This window comes from Passer montanus, unplaced genomic scaffold (assembly GCF_014805655.1).
Source record: "Passer montanus isolate IOZ18808 unplaced genomic scaffold, ASM1480565v1 scaffold1, whole genome shotgun sequence".
NCBI lineage: Eukaryota > Metazoa > Chordata > Aves > Passeriformes > Passeridae > Passer > Passer montanus.
Window position 1 is genome coordinate 13,098,004 of NW_024356504.1, and position 13,852 is coordinate 13,111,855.

General features: G+C 61.2%; 1 protein-coding gene across 1 annotated transcript; it reads left to right on the forward strand.

The window, feature by feature from the left end:
- Positions 1 to 1,411: 1,411 nt before the first annotated feature.
- IHH (Indian hedgehog signaling molecule) lies at positions 1,412 to 12,846 on the forward strand. Its single transcript, XM_039701436.1, has 3 exons — positions 1,412 to 2,362; positions 7,896 to 8,157; positions 10,937 to 12,846. The coding sequence occupies exons 1-3, from the start codon at positions 1,412 to 1,414 to the stop codon at positions 11,596 to 11,598; spliced, it is 1,875 nt and encodes a 624-aa protein (XP_039557370.1). The 3' UTR covers positions 11,599 to 12,846.
- The last annotated feature ends 1,006 nt before the right edge of the window (positions 12,847 to 13,852 follow it).

Here is a 13,852-nt window from a genome sequence, read left to right on the forward strand (position 1 = left end):
AAGGCTTTGCCTGGCAGGAGAACTGGCTGACGTTGGGAATGCTGCTTAGGAGAGCTGATGGACTCTGCACCCAGCCACAGGGCACTGCCACTGCTTGCTGTAGCCACAACCAGTGCACAGTGCCACGGCCCCTGCATGGGCAGGAGCTGCTGTCACCAGCAAACCCAATTCCCTGTCTTCCAGCCTGGACCTCCATGGGACATGGATAGTGTCACCAGCAAGGGCAGGGCTAGGCTGCTAACTGTGAGCCTGGAGCTGCTGGGAGGGGGACAGCGGCCAGGGACATGCACACTGCATGCTGGCAGGCTGCAGGGGTTATTTGGAGGTCTGGGTTTGTGACATTGGCATTCATAGGGAACTCTCCCCGGGGAAGTGCTGCAGCCTCCAGGTGCAGTGCCATCCCAGATCATCCTGCTTCACAGTCTTGTGATGTGCAAAGTGGGAAGCTAGGCTCCTTTTGCTGGGGGTACAAACCACCCTGGAGGATCCTGTAAATCCAGTCCAGGGTCCTCAGGGTCTAATTTTCCTGTGCTAGTGATGCACAGAGAGTTGTGTCCCTTCTGCATCCCTGAGAAGCCAAGGGCAGGGGTGGAGAATGGTGCTGCGGAACATCCCCTCTGCTTTCTCTGCTGATGCCCTTAGGATGCTCCACTGGAAGGATCAGTGTAGAAGTGGGGTGGCCTGGGGCTGCTGGCCAGACACCCTCGCTCCATCATGTGCAGGAACAGTGGGACAGTGTATCTCACCATCCTGCTCAGTGGCAGGTCTTCACAGAGGCCCTGGGCACTGCTTATGAAAACCAGTACAAACCCTGATGGGCTGTGGCTACTGAGTGTGAAAACCTGATGGAGACACCTCTGGCCAGCTGCACTTTGCTTGCAGCTCCTGCAAAGGAAATGGTCAGCTGGGAGCATTAGATAGCAGCATCCCAAATCTGTGGGTGATGCTGGCTCCCCAGCCTGCATCCCTCTTGCCCAGGTTGCTTGGTCCTGCTGAGAGCAGCAAAGCCCTGCAGCCAGAGATGGCTGTCTGGCTGGGCTATTCCAGCCTGGCCACTGTGTATCCCTGTGAGTGACCTGTGCCCTGCGCTCACAGAAGAGCTGGAGAGGGAACATCCCTGCGGGAGTTTGTGTGCGTGTGGGCATCCCGAGGCACTGCCTCACCTGGGACGATCCTAGGGAACCAGAGTGTGTTCAAGTGCACCCATGCCGGACCCCTCCCCGGCACACAGCTGGGGGAGAACCGGGGGGGGGGGCCCTTCAAACCCTCGCTCCTGAAATCAGGGTGTTATATTTACTTTCCCCTTTTGGCAGCTAGAAGGGGAAGCCCATCCCAGCCCCTCATTGTTGTCTCAGCGAGTTAATCAGATGCCATAATCCTGTTGTGGAAATATCGGGCCTCCCTGGAAACAATGGGGAGCGAGAATATTGTGGTTAAATTTCAACCAGCTGCCTCCCTGCTCTGTTTGATCCCCGCCCGCAGGCCCGGGCCCCTGGCGAGCAGGCGGCGCGGCGGGGGCCGGAGCCCCGGGGGTGCCACCCCGCGCCCGCTCGGCCGCTCGGGAGCCCCCGCAGGACGCCCCGCCAAGGGGGGCGAAGGCTGTGAGGGGACCGGGCGCACCTTGGGGCGGCGGCGGGGCTGCCCCGGGGGGCAGGTGGCGGCGGGCACCCCCGGTGGGGTGGGCTGCGGGGCTCGCAGGGGGGAGGAGGCTGCGGGCGGCCCGGGGCAGGTTCCACGGGGAGGAGGCGAGAGAGGGAGGGCGCTGGGAGGCTGGGACACGGGCAGGGTGCGGTCCTGGCGGTTCCCGGTCCCGGATCTCTTCAATTTCCCCTCTCACTCCTGCCCAGGGAGCCGAGGCAGCGGCGGCTCGGGCTCCGGCTCCAGCCTCGCCGCGCTGACCGCCGAGGCGCAAACCGCGGAGGGCTCCGGCAGCGCCGAGCCCCGCGCCCCGCGCCCCGCAAGCGGCCGCTCGCCTGCCAAAACAAACGGCCCTTCGCTATTTATTGCCGCCGCCGGGCCACGGCAGCTCAGAGCGGGCCGACGCCAGCTCGCCGCACCGGGCAGCCGGAGCGCACCCGCGCCGGGCAGCCGCCGCGCCCCGCTGCTGCTGGCGCCGGCCGTGCGCGGCTGCGGGCCGGGCAGGGTGGTGGGCAGCCGCCGCCGCCCGCCCCGCAAGCTCATCCCGCTCGCCTACAAGCAGTTCAGCCCCAACGTCCCCGAGAAGACGCTGGGGGCTAGCGGCCGCTACGAGGGCAAGATCGCGCGTAACTCGGAGCGCTTCAAGGAGCTGACGCCCAACTACAACCCCGACATCATCTTCAAGGACGAGGAGAACACTGGCGCCGACCGGCTCATGACCCAGGTACGGCACCGCTGCCGCCCGGTTCTACCCCCGCGCCGGGCATCTGCGGGCACCGGGGCTGTCCCAGAGAGCCCTGCTAGCCACTCTCCGGGCACCGTGTGGGCCCCGAGCTGCGGCTTCCCCGTCCTATCCCTGGCATCCCGGTGCCGGGTCGGGGCTGCCGGCGTGCAGCGAGTGCATCTCCCTTCGTCGGGCGCTCCGTCCTTCGGCTGCGCTGTGCGCGACGGACAGCGCGCTGCGCCTTGGGACGGCAGCACCCTGCTCCCGGAACCGGCAGCACCTTGTCCCCCGAGATGGCAGCACCCTGCCCCGCTGCTCCTCGGAGCCTGTGGCGCTCGTGTCTTGCTGCACCCCGAGGAACGCCCTTGTGACTCCCGAGCTGGCAGCACCCTGCGTTGCTGCCCCTCAACTCTCGTCCCACTGTTGCCCAGGCTGGCATAACCCCGCATTCCAAGCTGGCAGCAGCCGGCCCTGGTGCCCCTGAGCTGTGCCACGCTGCCCCCGATCCGGCAGCATCCTCCCACATCCCCTCGATCCGGCAGGGCTGTGCTGCGCTGTTCCCTGGGCAAGCAGCACCCCGGCCCGTGCAGGCATCCTGCCCGTGCCCCTCTACTCTGCCTGCCCACTGGCAGAGCAGGCAGGCTGCCCCTTGGATCCGAGGGACAGACCAGAGCCTGGCGTGCTGCTGTGTCCAAGAGTGCTCTTGCTGACCTTGTCCCCACCCTGCCACTGAAACCCTCGGTGCCCCCTCTTCCTGCATGTCTCGTGTGGGATGGTGCCGGGTGCTCAGTGGGAACTGCTTGCTGTGCTCAGGGCTGGGGACAACCTGTTACTGCAAACGCCTTGTTGCAGTCAGCTCACAAGTACTCTGGGCCAGCAGGAAAGATGGGGGGGTGGACGGCACAGACGACAGCAGAGGAGGGGGGGTGATGCTGGACGAAGGTTACTCTGTGTTTTAATATTGCCAGGAGAATGCCTGAGGGTTTCAGGAATGCAGATAAGGAGCCGCACGGCCTTGCTAAGAAACCTGGCTACCAGCCTCAGCAGGGTTACAGCCTGAACGAGCTCCTGGGGGAAGCAGAGGGGAGCTGGGCTGCCCTTCTGCCCACTGCACCCCCTGGTCAGGGGCTGGCAGGTGGGTGAACATGTGTGACTATGATAGTGGGCACTGAGCAAGGCCCTGGCCATAGTGTCTGACCAAGGCGTTCATAACACTGGGAGGAGAAGCTTCTTGGGTGCTGGCTTGACAGCTCTGCAACCCCGTGTGCCCTGAGAGCAGGTCCCTTAGGGCAGGGACCATAGTCCAGGCTGTTTTCAGGCTGGGGACTGTAGCAGAGGGACTGGGATACCCTGCAAGGCAGCAGTCTTGGGGAGTTACACAAGTTGTGGTTGCTGGTGCCTGGAGCCCTGGGGCTGGGCTGTAACCTGCCTCCCCTAGGGAACAGCTTCAGGGATATTTGAGGAAGCAGAGAGCTCCTCTGGTCCATACATCGGGGAAGTGCATGACTTCATTGGAGGCAGGAGAATGCTTCTTGCTGTGTTTTCTCCTGAGAGTGCTCCCTCCACCTTCTGTAGCCCAGCCAGTTCCCCTCAGCACACCTGGGAGAGGGAGATCTCCGTGTCCCTTGTGCCAGCCTAACATTTCATGCTGTACCACTGCCTTGTTGGCTGAGTACCTAGAAGCATCCTGGTCGTCTTGGACTGCACAAATAAGGGTTCTTACTCCAGCAGGGTCCCTGGCCACCACACATCCATGCACAGATGGGTACCACCGTGCCTTGGGCAGCTCTGCAAGGAATTGTTCTTCTTCCTATGGAGGTAGCATGATTTCTGGTAGCTTGCTGCCATCCCACAGCCCTGTGGGATTGTCCTGTGGTCCCTGGCTGGAGGAGATCCCCCCAGATATGGCAACTCTAGCTCTGGCACCATGTCCTGTGTTGCTATGGGTTGGGAAAGGCCATTGACCCAACTCCTTGTCCCTTCCCCCAGAGCACTGGCTTTTACTGCTGTTGACTCACTTCAAACCTGTTTTCTTTCCCCAAGTCCAAGGGTCTGGGTGTCCCAGGCAGCCGGAAGATGTCGCCTGCTTAGAGGAGTGGGTAGTGCTGCTCTCTGCCCGCCTTTCCTTTATCGTTTCATCTTCCTCAAGAATTCCAGTGTGTTTGCTCTCACTGGTCCCACTCGGAGGTGCTGAGATAAGGCTGGAGGCAGAACCCGCCTCACCTCTCCCCAGCAGCCTGGCCCAGGAATGCCATGGGTCCCCTGCCCCCATGGAGTCCCAAACCCAGCCTCTCCCTACCCCAGCCATCATCCCTGGCAGCCACTGCTTGTCCAACTGACACGGAGACCATCCTTGCAGTGGTGAGGAATCTCTCATGAAGACCTTGGGGTAGGACTTTTGGCTTCCTTTGGGGGAAACCTCCCTTCAGGAGGAGACGCCAGTAAGACCCCTCTTCTCCTGGCCAGGCTCTGGACATGGGAGTAGCTGTGGCCAAGCACACTCCATTCACAACACCTCTGCTGAGACTGTGGTCACACACGAGTGTCTTTCATACTTCCCCTGAGATGACTCTGGGGTCCCTGCTGAATGCACCCCATCTTGGAGCTCTGTCCTGCTGCTTTCCCTAAAGCAGTTTGGCTTGCCCCACAGGACATGGTTCTGTCCCCGGTAGGGACACAAAAAGGGAGATGCAAAGGTTGGGCAGAAGGTGGGGGCAGAACTTCTTTGCTCAGCCCAGCCCAACATGCCCATGATCTTCACCATGAGGTGCATGGGACAGCAGAGCTACCAGCTCAGTGTGGTCATATGGGGCCTCATTCTTCACGTGAGCTGGGAGTGCCTGGTGATCTGCACCACTACAGGGACAAGCTGTGCCCTCCCTGCGATCACCATCAAACACAGAGCCCGTGGACAGCCAGCCCATATTTATGAATTTTCTGGTCCCTGCCCACCTGTTCGTACAGGCAGCAGAGCCCTGCCCATCCCTACCTACTTCCTGCAGCTCGTGTGTGCCCCCTGACCACTGCTGCCTGCTCCTTTCCCATCCCTGTCCATCCCTGCCTTTTGTTGTCTCTCTGCCTCCTGTGCCTGCTCCCTGCACATCCCCACCTGCTCAGCCTTGCCTATCACTGCTTGCTCCCTATTTACTTTCCCTCACCCTTGCCCGTTTCCTCCTCATAGTTGCTTCTTCCCTGTCGATCCATGGTTGTTCCTCCTCCGCTGCTGCCCTGCTGACCATTTCCCCACCCGTTAGTACCTGCTTCCTCCCCGACCTGCTGGTTCTTGTCCATGGGTACCTGCTCCCTGCCGGTCCCCGCCGGTCCCCTCCCGCGCTCTGACACCTGCTGGCCACCGATGGCACCGGCAGAGCCGGGGACAGGCAGCTCCAGGGCTCTGTCCCTGCCTGGGAGAAAGGCTTGCACAGTCTCGTTGTTTTTGTGCGTGCAGGGTGCCCCTGGAGGACAGAAAAGCTGGCAGTGAGGGACGGAGGGGTGCCCAGAGTGCTGGCACGGTAGTGGCAAGGGAATGTCTGGAGTGATGGCTGGGGGACGCAGGGAGGCTTCAGGGATTCCCTCCTCACTGCCAGTGCTGAACTCCCTTGCTGCGGGGTCCCGCTGGGGCCGGGGACCTTGGGAACAGCTGTCACCTGTGCCAAGTGGCACCACGGTGGTGCTGGACGGGGACAAAAGTCACTCTCCTCCCTATTCCTCCTCCCCTCACCTAGCAAACTGTTTGTCCAGCACCTTCCTGGCTTATCTCCCCACGCCCAGAGAGCTGTGGGATGACGGCAGGCCTCATGTGGGGCAAAGGCCTGCCTGGCACTGCCCTTCCCAGGGCCTGGACCCTGCCAAGTGAGAGCAGGTTTCCCCAAGAGCAGCAGTGCCCACCTTCCTGGGATGGGAGCAGGTGCTTGGGGATAGGGTGAGGACCCACATTTTGGGTCCCTGCAGAAGCAGTGTTGGGGCATTTCTGAGGCTGGGGATGTAGCCAGCATCAGGTTTTAAAGCCCTGGCTCATTCTTGCTGTAACTGTCTCAAGACCTATGACATGCTACGGTGGGGAGCTCCCGAACTGAGCTGGGCATCATGCAGAAATGTCCCCAGCAGTGGCTGTGTTTTAAGCTGCTGTCCAGTCATTTCATTTAATGCTTCCCAGGACTGGCTTTATGCATGACCATGAATGCTCTGTCCCCTACCTTGATTGTATGGGACTCCTTGTTTCCTGGGGAATGGCAGTGAGAGAAGCCCTGGAGTCTTTTACTTCTGTGGAGGCAGAGCTCTCCCACCCAGCAAGCACTGGGCGGTGACAACGGGACTCCTGATCCAGCTGGCTGCCTCAGAACCAGCTGTACCTGTAGGTGTGAACCTCAGCCTTTGGAGCCGGTGTAAAAACGCCCCAGTCTCAGCTTGATTCTTCAATTGCTTTAAGTTTTATGCAGTTTCACTTGGTGTGATTCTTAGGGTGGGCTGTGCAGGGCAAGGAGTTTGATCCTATGGGTCCCTTCCAGCTCACTCAATTCTATGATTCTTCAGGATGTCACAGAATCTCCTTTCTGGGCTGCACAGCCCTAGTTCATTCACCTGGTTTTCTGTAGAACTTCCCATATTCTTTCCCTACAGTTTTTCTATATTTCCTTTATCCCTTTAGCAAGGGACCACAAGCTGGGGCTGTACTTCTGCAAGCCAAGAACACAGAGTTTTGATCTTTCCCTGACCATCCCAGCTGTGGCTGGGGGCTGTGGGGCAGGGCAGGACTGTGAAACAGGCATCCCTCTGCTTGCTGGAGAGGACTGCCACGGACACCTGCTTGCATGGGTGACTATGCGACCATGAGGTCTGGGGTTTTAAGATCTGCTGCTGTTCCTCAGCCCAGGATTTACAGCCCTTGTGGTGCAGAGAGGTGAAGGGGGCTTCACTCCACATTCTTTCTGTTCCAGCACAACAAAGCCCTTGGAACAGGGTTGGCACTCCCACAGGAGCAGAGACTGGCTGAAGCTGTGGGGCTGCCCAGTGCTGTGTCCTGTTACACAGACTTAAGGAGCCATACTAAGCAGAGCTGTGTTGAGGACTGGGCAGGTTGTTTAATTTCTGCCTGGAGGCAGCCCTAGGGTCCCTGGGACCTCCTCCCAGGCAGGAAGCAACAGGATTGAAGCTCCTGTATCCTCCTCCTGTCAGATGGGAGCTGCTGGGGTACAGTTAGCAGGGGACAGGTGAGCAGAGAGGGTGTTTCAGCCCAGCCCAGGCTGCGTTGCCCAGCAGGCTCTCAGATGAGCCTGGGGCTGGGGACAGAGGGAGGAGAAGGGTGCCCTGGTGGGTGCACTCTCCTGTGCCCAATGGTGGGGTGTCAGCCTCTGCAGGGAGTTTGGAGAGCATGGGGTAGACAAAGCACCTTGTGTTCTCACATCTTCCTCTGCTGGACCAGCCCCCAAGGGCCTGAGGATTAATGGAAGCATGGTGGGATGCAGCCTGCCAACCAGACAGCTAATTCCTCCCTCCAAAAAGCTTTTACTGACTCTGTCCCTCTACCCCGCAGCGCTGCAAGGACCGCCTGAACTCGCTGGCCATCTCTGTCATGAATCAGTGGCCAGGGGTGAAGCTGAGAGTGACGGAGGGCTGGGATGAGGATGGGCACCACTCGGAAGAGTCGCTACATTATGAGGGCCGAGCTGTGGACATCACAACCTCGGACAGGGACCGCAACAAGTACGGCATGCTGGCTCGCCTGGCCGTGGAGGCTGGCTTCGACTGGGTCTACTACGAGTCCAAGGCACACATCCACTGCTCCGTCAAGTCAGGTAGGTCTGGGCTGGGGGGCAGTGAGCGGAGCTGGGGGCCAGACCCCCTCTTGCAGCATACCTGGGGAGCCTGGCTGGCTGGGGTGCTCCTGCAGGGGGTGCCAGCTTTTGCATCCTGGTTCCTCTATCTGGGGCAGACAGTCAGGTGGGGAGTGAGTCACACACCTGTGGCCAGCCAGTACAATGGGGCAACTTCCCAACTGGCTCCCACAGACCTACATCTTGACCCACCCTCTCTACCCTCTTCCTTTTATCAGCCCACATCACTTTGTCCCCCAGTGTGTCCACTGCCCCTGTCTCCCCTGCCTCTGCCCTTGCAGTCCCTTAGTGCCCATGCTCAGCCTCATCCAGCCCTGCCCTGCTCCACTGCTGGCTGCTTTTGAGCTTCTGCTGTCCCAGCAGCATCTGTCCATCCCTGCCCAGCCAGGGGTGTGGTCAGGGACATCCACAGGGACAGGCCAGGGTACCCTGGGGTCGGCTCTTGGCTGTGCAGCACCATCTGCGGAGGGGAGCAGAGCTGGGTGGTGCTTTGAGGGACGCTCTCGTCGCTGGTGGTGTTCGCTTCGTGCTGCGCGGTGCAGCGGCGGCGGCAGGGTGGAGGACGGGGCGAGAGCTGCTCTCAGGCCGTGCCCGCGCTGCGGAGGGGATCGCGTGGGCTGCGAGCCGCCCGCAGCCCGGCAGAAGCGGCGTGCCCGGGCCGCGGTCCCGGCGGAGCGCGGGCTGCAGAGGGCAGCAGCGCCCCGCGCACGGGGTGTGCCCGGGCGGCCCCGCGCCTCCGTCCCGGGCTCCGCTCGCACGGCACTGTGCCTGTCCTACCGCCCTAGGCCGCAGCCCGCGGCTCGACAGCCCCAGACGGCAGCCGGGCCCCCCGCGCTGACCCGCTCCCCGTGCTGATGCCAGGACGGGCACAACGCCGGCCGGCGATGGAAGTGGGGCCACCGCGCCGCAGAGAGGGAGTGATGCGCCCCCGGAGAAGAGGGACAAAGCGTGGCCGGAGGACCGGGACTCCCGTGCCCCGGGGCACCCTGTGGGGCCGGCAGGAGGAGTGGGGCCAGGCTCCGAAGCAAGGACCATGATCCCACAGCTATGAGGCTGGCCAGAGGAGTGGGGCTGTGCCCCCGGAGAAAGACAGAGGCTTTTGAATCGTGGGATGTTCCCCTTGGACCAACTGAAGAGGGATGTCATAACCCAAGCAGCAGACTGGGGCCCTGAGGCCCTGAAGGGCTTCTAGAGGCTGGTCATATTCCCCTCACTCTGCAGCAGCTCCTCAGGGCTCTGGGTCCCCCATCTTTTTCCCCAAGGCCATGGGCAACCCAAGAGTGTGTGGTGGAGGCTGTGGGGTACACATCCTGATCCCCTCAGAACTGTGTACAGAGGGCAGCCGGGCTGCTCCTGCCTCTTAGTAAATGGCTTTTATTTTTGTATGGATGGCCACGTGGCCTGTTGTATGTATTGTGTCTCCTCGGGTCCTTCCCTGCACCCACGTACCCCTCCATGCCCAGCACCTATGCCATCCACTTCTGCCAGGCACCCCTCTCACCCTCCTGCTCTGCTGCCTGCCAGGGGATGCAGAGTGCAGGATTTGGGACCTGGCCTCCGGGGCAAGGACAGGGCAGACACTGCACCTCTTCTGAGCAATAAAAGGATTCTGTCCCAGAGATGCATGCCTCTCTTCATGGGCTTGGGGGCTGGGATTTGGCTCTGCCCAAACCTGGGGAGTGATGGGGGCAGTGCCATCTGGGAGGGCACATTCAGGGGTTAGATGAGAGAGCTGGGAGAGGGCCCAGAGAGGTGGCTTAGAGCTCAAGGATGGAACTGTGCAGGGCTAGGAGCAGGACCCTGAGGTGAGATACCACTGGCAGAGGGTGGGAGGGGTATCACACAGACAATAACTTGGGAGTTTCTGGGACTTGGGGGAACAGTGCTGCTGGTGAAGCTAACCACCATTCCTTGGGAAGCCAGGGTTCCCCTGCTAAGTGCCAGAATGGGCCTCTGGTAACACTGCATCTGGGGAGGGGCAGGAGCTTTGTGCCACCATCCCAGGAGACAAGCCCAGAGTGTGTGGGTCCTTTGCCCTGTGGCAGCCACTAGGGAAGCCCTACCCAGGAGGCTGGTAGCTTTTGCACGATGATGGCCACAGGTTGTGACAACTCCCTACAACCCAGAGAAGCAGGAGCTGGCTGGCATCAGTGGTGCAGGGGTGAGCAGGTGGGAGAAGGGAGCAGGACTGCCGCGTGGGGTGGAGGGGCGCTGCAGTGCTGTGAAACTGCTGCATCCTGCTCTGTTCCTCGCAGCATCCTCCCAGGCAGAGCCCAGCACCAGCACTGCAGGGAACAGGGATGCTGTGGGGGTATGCAGAGTGAGACCAGGCACTCTGCTCCTCAGCCTGCCACCATCTCAGGGCCCTGCCTCTGTTTTTTCAAGCTTCAGGTGCCCCATGGCAGTGTTTTGCACATTTCAGGCTGTGGTTGTGTCCCACTCCCCCCTGCCTATTTTGGGGTTTGGGAGCTGGCTCTGTACAGCAGGCTCAATGCCCTGGGACCATGCTGGAGTGCCCAGGTGCCACCTCAAGTGGCATGATGGCTGGGGGATGAGGTGCCTAGGGGACGTTGGTGGCCAGGGGTGTGTAGGAGACAAGCTCACACTGGTGATGCCAGGGCAGGGTTATGTGGGGGTGGGCAAAGCGGGGCACACTGGGAAGGTGTCTGTGCACAGTGGAAACGTGGTGCTGAGGGTCTGGCTGATGGGTAACCCTGCTGTCCTCTCTCTCCCTGCGCAGAGCACTCAGCCGCTGCGAAGACGGGGGGCTGCTTTCCCGGGCGGGCGCTGGCAACGCTGGAGGACGGTGCCCAGACGCCACTGTGGGCACTGCGCCCAGGCCAGCGAGTGCTGGCAATGGACGGGGCAGGCAGGCCCACCTACAGTGACTTCTTGGCTTTCCTGGACAAGGAGCCCCGTGCCCTCACCACCTTCCACGTCATCGAGACCCAGGAGCCGCCGCGGCGCCTGGTCCTGACGCCCACCCACCTGCTCTTTGTGGCAGAGAACGCGTCGGCGCCCGCCGCCCGCTTCCGTCCCATCTTTGCCAGCCTGGTGCAGCCGGGACACTTCGTGCTGGTGGCGGCTGGGGGGGGCAGCTTGCAGCCTGCTGAAGTGGTGCGGGTGTGGGACCGGAGGGATGTGGGAGCCTACGCCCCGCTGACACGCCATGGGACACTGGTGGTGGACGGCGTGGTGGCCTCGTGCTTTGCTCTGGTGCAGGAGCAGCAGCTGGCACAGATGGCATTCTGGCCGCTCCGGCTCTACCACAGCCTGGTGGGGTGGCCAGGGGTGCAGGGGGATGGTGTGCACTGGTACTCAGGGCTGCTCTACCGCCTGGGCAGGCTGCTCCTGCCCCCTGACAGCTTCCACCCACTGGGAATATCCCAGGCGGAGAGCTGAGGGTGCACCACGGCCCCAGCCAGCACAGCTGGTGGGGGTGGTGGCTGCAGGGTGACTCGCTGGGGGCCAGCACCCCCTCCCAAAGCTGGGTGCCCATGGGGAGCTGCCTCCAGCCCTGCCTGCTTGGGGTACAGCCACCTCCTGGTTGGGGGGCACCAAAGCTCCGTGGTGTGCCTCCTCCATGTTCACCATGTTCACCACCCCCTCTTCACCCCCTGTTCCTGGGGACAGGAGGGAGGCATGAAGGGTTTCCCCCGGGACAGGGGCTGCCCCTGGCTGGATCCACATGCTGCTATGTGTGTGTGTGTGTGTGTGTGTGTGCAATGTGTGTGTGTGTGCTGAATTAGCTGAGAGAGGTCTGAATGGGAGGGGGAAGAGGAGAGAGCCCTGGCTGCTCCACTGAGGTTCCCAGCCTGTCTGCACCCAGTGGGGAAGTTTTGGGAGAGGAGCCCAGGGCCCTTTGCTAGCAGCCTGGGTAGGAAGGCAGGCAATGCTATTTCCACCCCTGGGACATGGCAGCTGGAAGGAGGGTGACCCAGGTACTGGGACTGTGCCTTGTCCTTAGCCCAAGTACAGGGCCACCCATACAGGCAGGGGTGGGGGGTCTGGCACAGCTCTGGCATGAGACCTCCGACTTTGTGACACAAGTTCCACTGGAGCGAGAGACTGGGGAGTGAGATGCCATCTCTGCCCAAAGCCAGCACAGAGGCACCCAGCTGGGCATCCTGTGGGGCTGCTGTGACAGCATGGGGCGCTCTGGCTGGCAAGAGGGGCTGCAGAGGCAGACACATGGGCAGAAGGGTGCAAATGCCAGCCAGGCATAGACACACTGGTAAGAGCAGGGGTGGGGAGAGTCAGGGCTGCAACCCCAGCCTGCTGGAGCCTGAAGAAAGAGGCAGTGGAGACAAAAACCTTTCCCCACCCCAAAGCTACAAAAACTCTTCAAGTTTCATGCCCTGGCTGGCCTGACCTCCCCAAGTCGCCAGTACCCCAAACCCTCAGGGTAATTCATTGCTGCTCACCCACTCCTGGGACCTGGGGAGAGTCCCATCAGAGCTGCAGCCACAGTTCCCCCACTCCAAATCCTAGCTGGAGCCTCAGCCCCCCCTAGCTCCACACGAGTGGAGGGGGCTGAGGGAGGCAGTGACCCGTGTCCCCCCTGTAGCATCACGCGTCTTTATTTATTTATCTGCTCTTTGTATGTACCATAGATGGGAGGCAGTGTGGGCGCGTGCAGGGTGAGATGGAAGTGCAGGGCAGGGGTGGGAAATCGTTTGGTTGGGGGGGGTGATTTTTTTTTTTTTAACAAAAAGCAGAAATTATTTAAAGATTATTTTAAAGCACAGCTTTTATGGTGATTGTTGTCCAGGGTGAAGTGAGGGAGCGTGAGCGTGGCCGATGGCAGGTGTGTTTTTGTCTCTTCACTGGATGTACCTCTCCTGGTTGGGGACACAGCCCAATAAATCCATTGTCTCCCCAGCGGGAGCTCGGAACTCTGGTGTAGGGAGGGCAGACAGGGATCGGGGGAGCTCACTGCACCCATTGTTAAAGGGCACGCGGGGCTAGAGGGCATCATGTGCTTCTCTAGGAGCAAGGTTTGGTCACCCCGGTGCCCTCCACCAGAAGGATGACATCTCTCTCCTCACTACTCCATCCGTGCCCAGGGGAGGTGGGCAGTGGCAGGCTGTGGGACTGACCCAGTCTACACGGGACCAAAGTGTCATTAGAGCCACCTGGAAACTAGGGCAAGTGGGGCAGGACGCAGTAAGGACAGCCACTGTGGGACTGCCAGGGATACCCCAGTCTGGACTCACCACCTCAGTGCCTGTCCCTCCTTCTGTAGCACCCCAATCACCACAACACCCATAACCCAGAAGATGGAGCCTGTATCCTGTAGACAGGTTTCCAGTGCCACTAGAGCTAGTCAGTGCTGCCCCCTATGCCCTGTCAGACCCCATCCCCATGCCAGCAGAAGGAAAATCCACCAGCCAGCACCCCACAGAGCCCCCCCACACCTGTCCCAGGCACACACCTCTCCGAACACACGGAGCACTGCGCCGTCTCCACTGCCCAGCCCTGGTCTCCTGGGACCAGGATCTCCCGAGGGCTTTCCCCGGACCCCCCAGCACGGCAAGTGTGGAGCAATTCGGCAGCAGGCTGTCAGCGAGGGCCCTCATCACCGCGCTAATTTAAAGGCTCTGCAAGGCGGCAGAGCTAATTTAATTAGGTTCTTATTACAGAGAAGGACAAATTG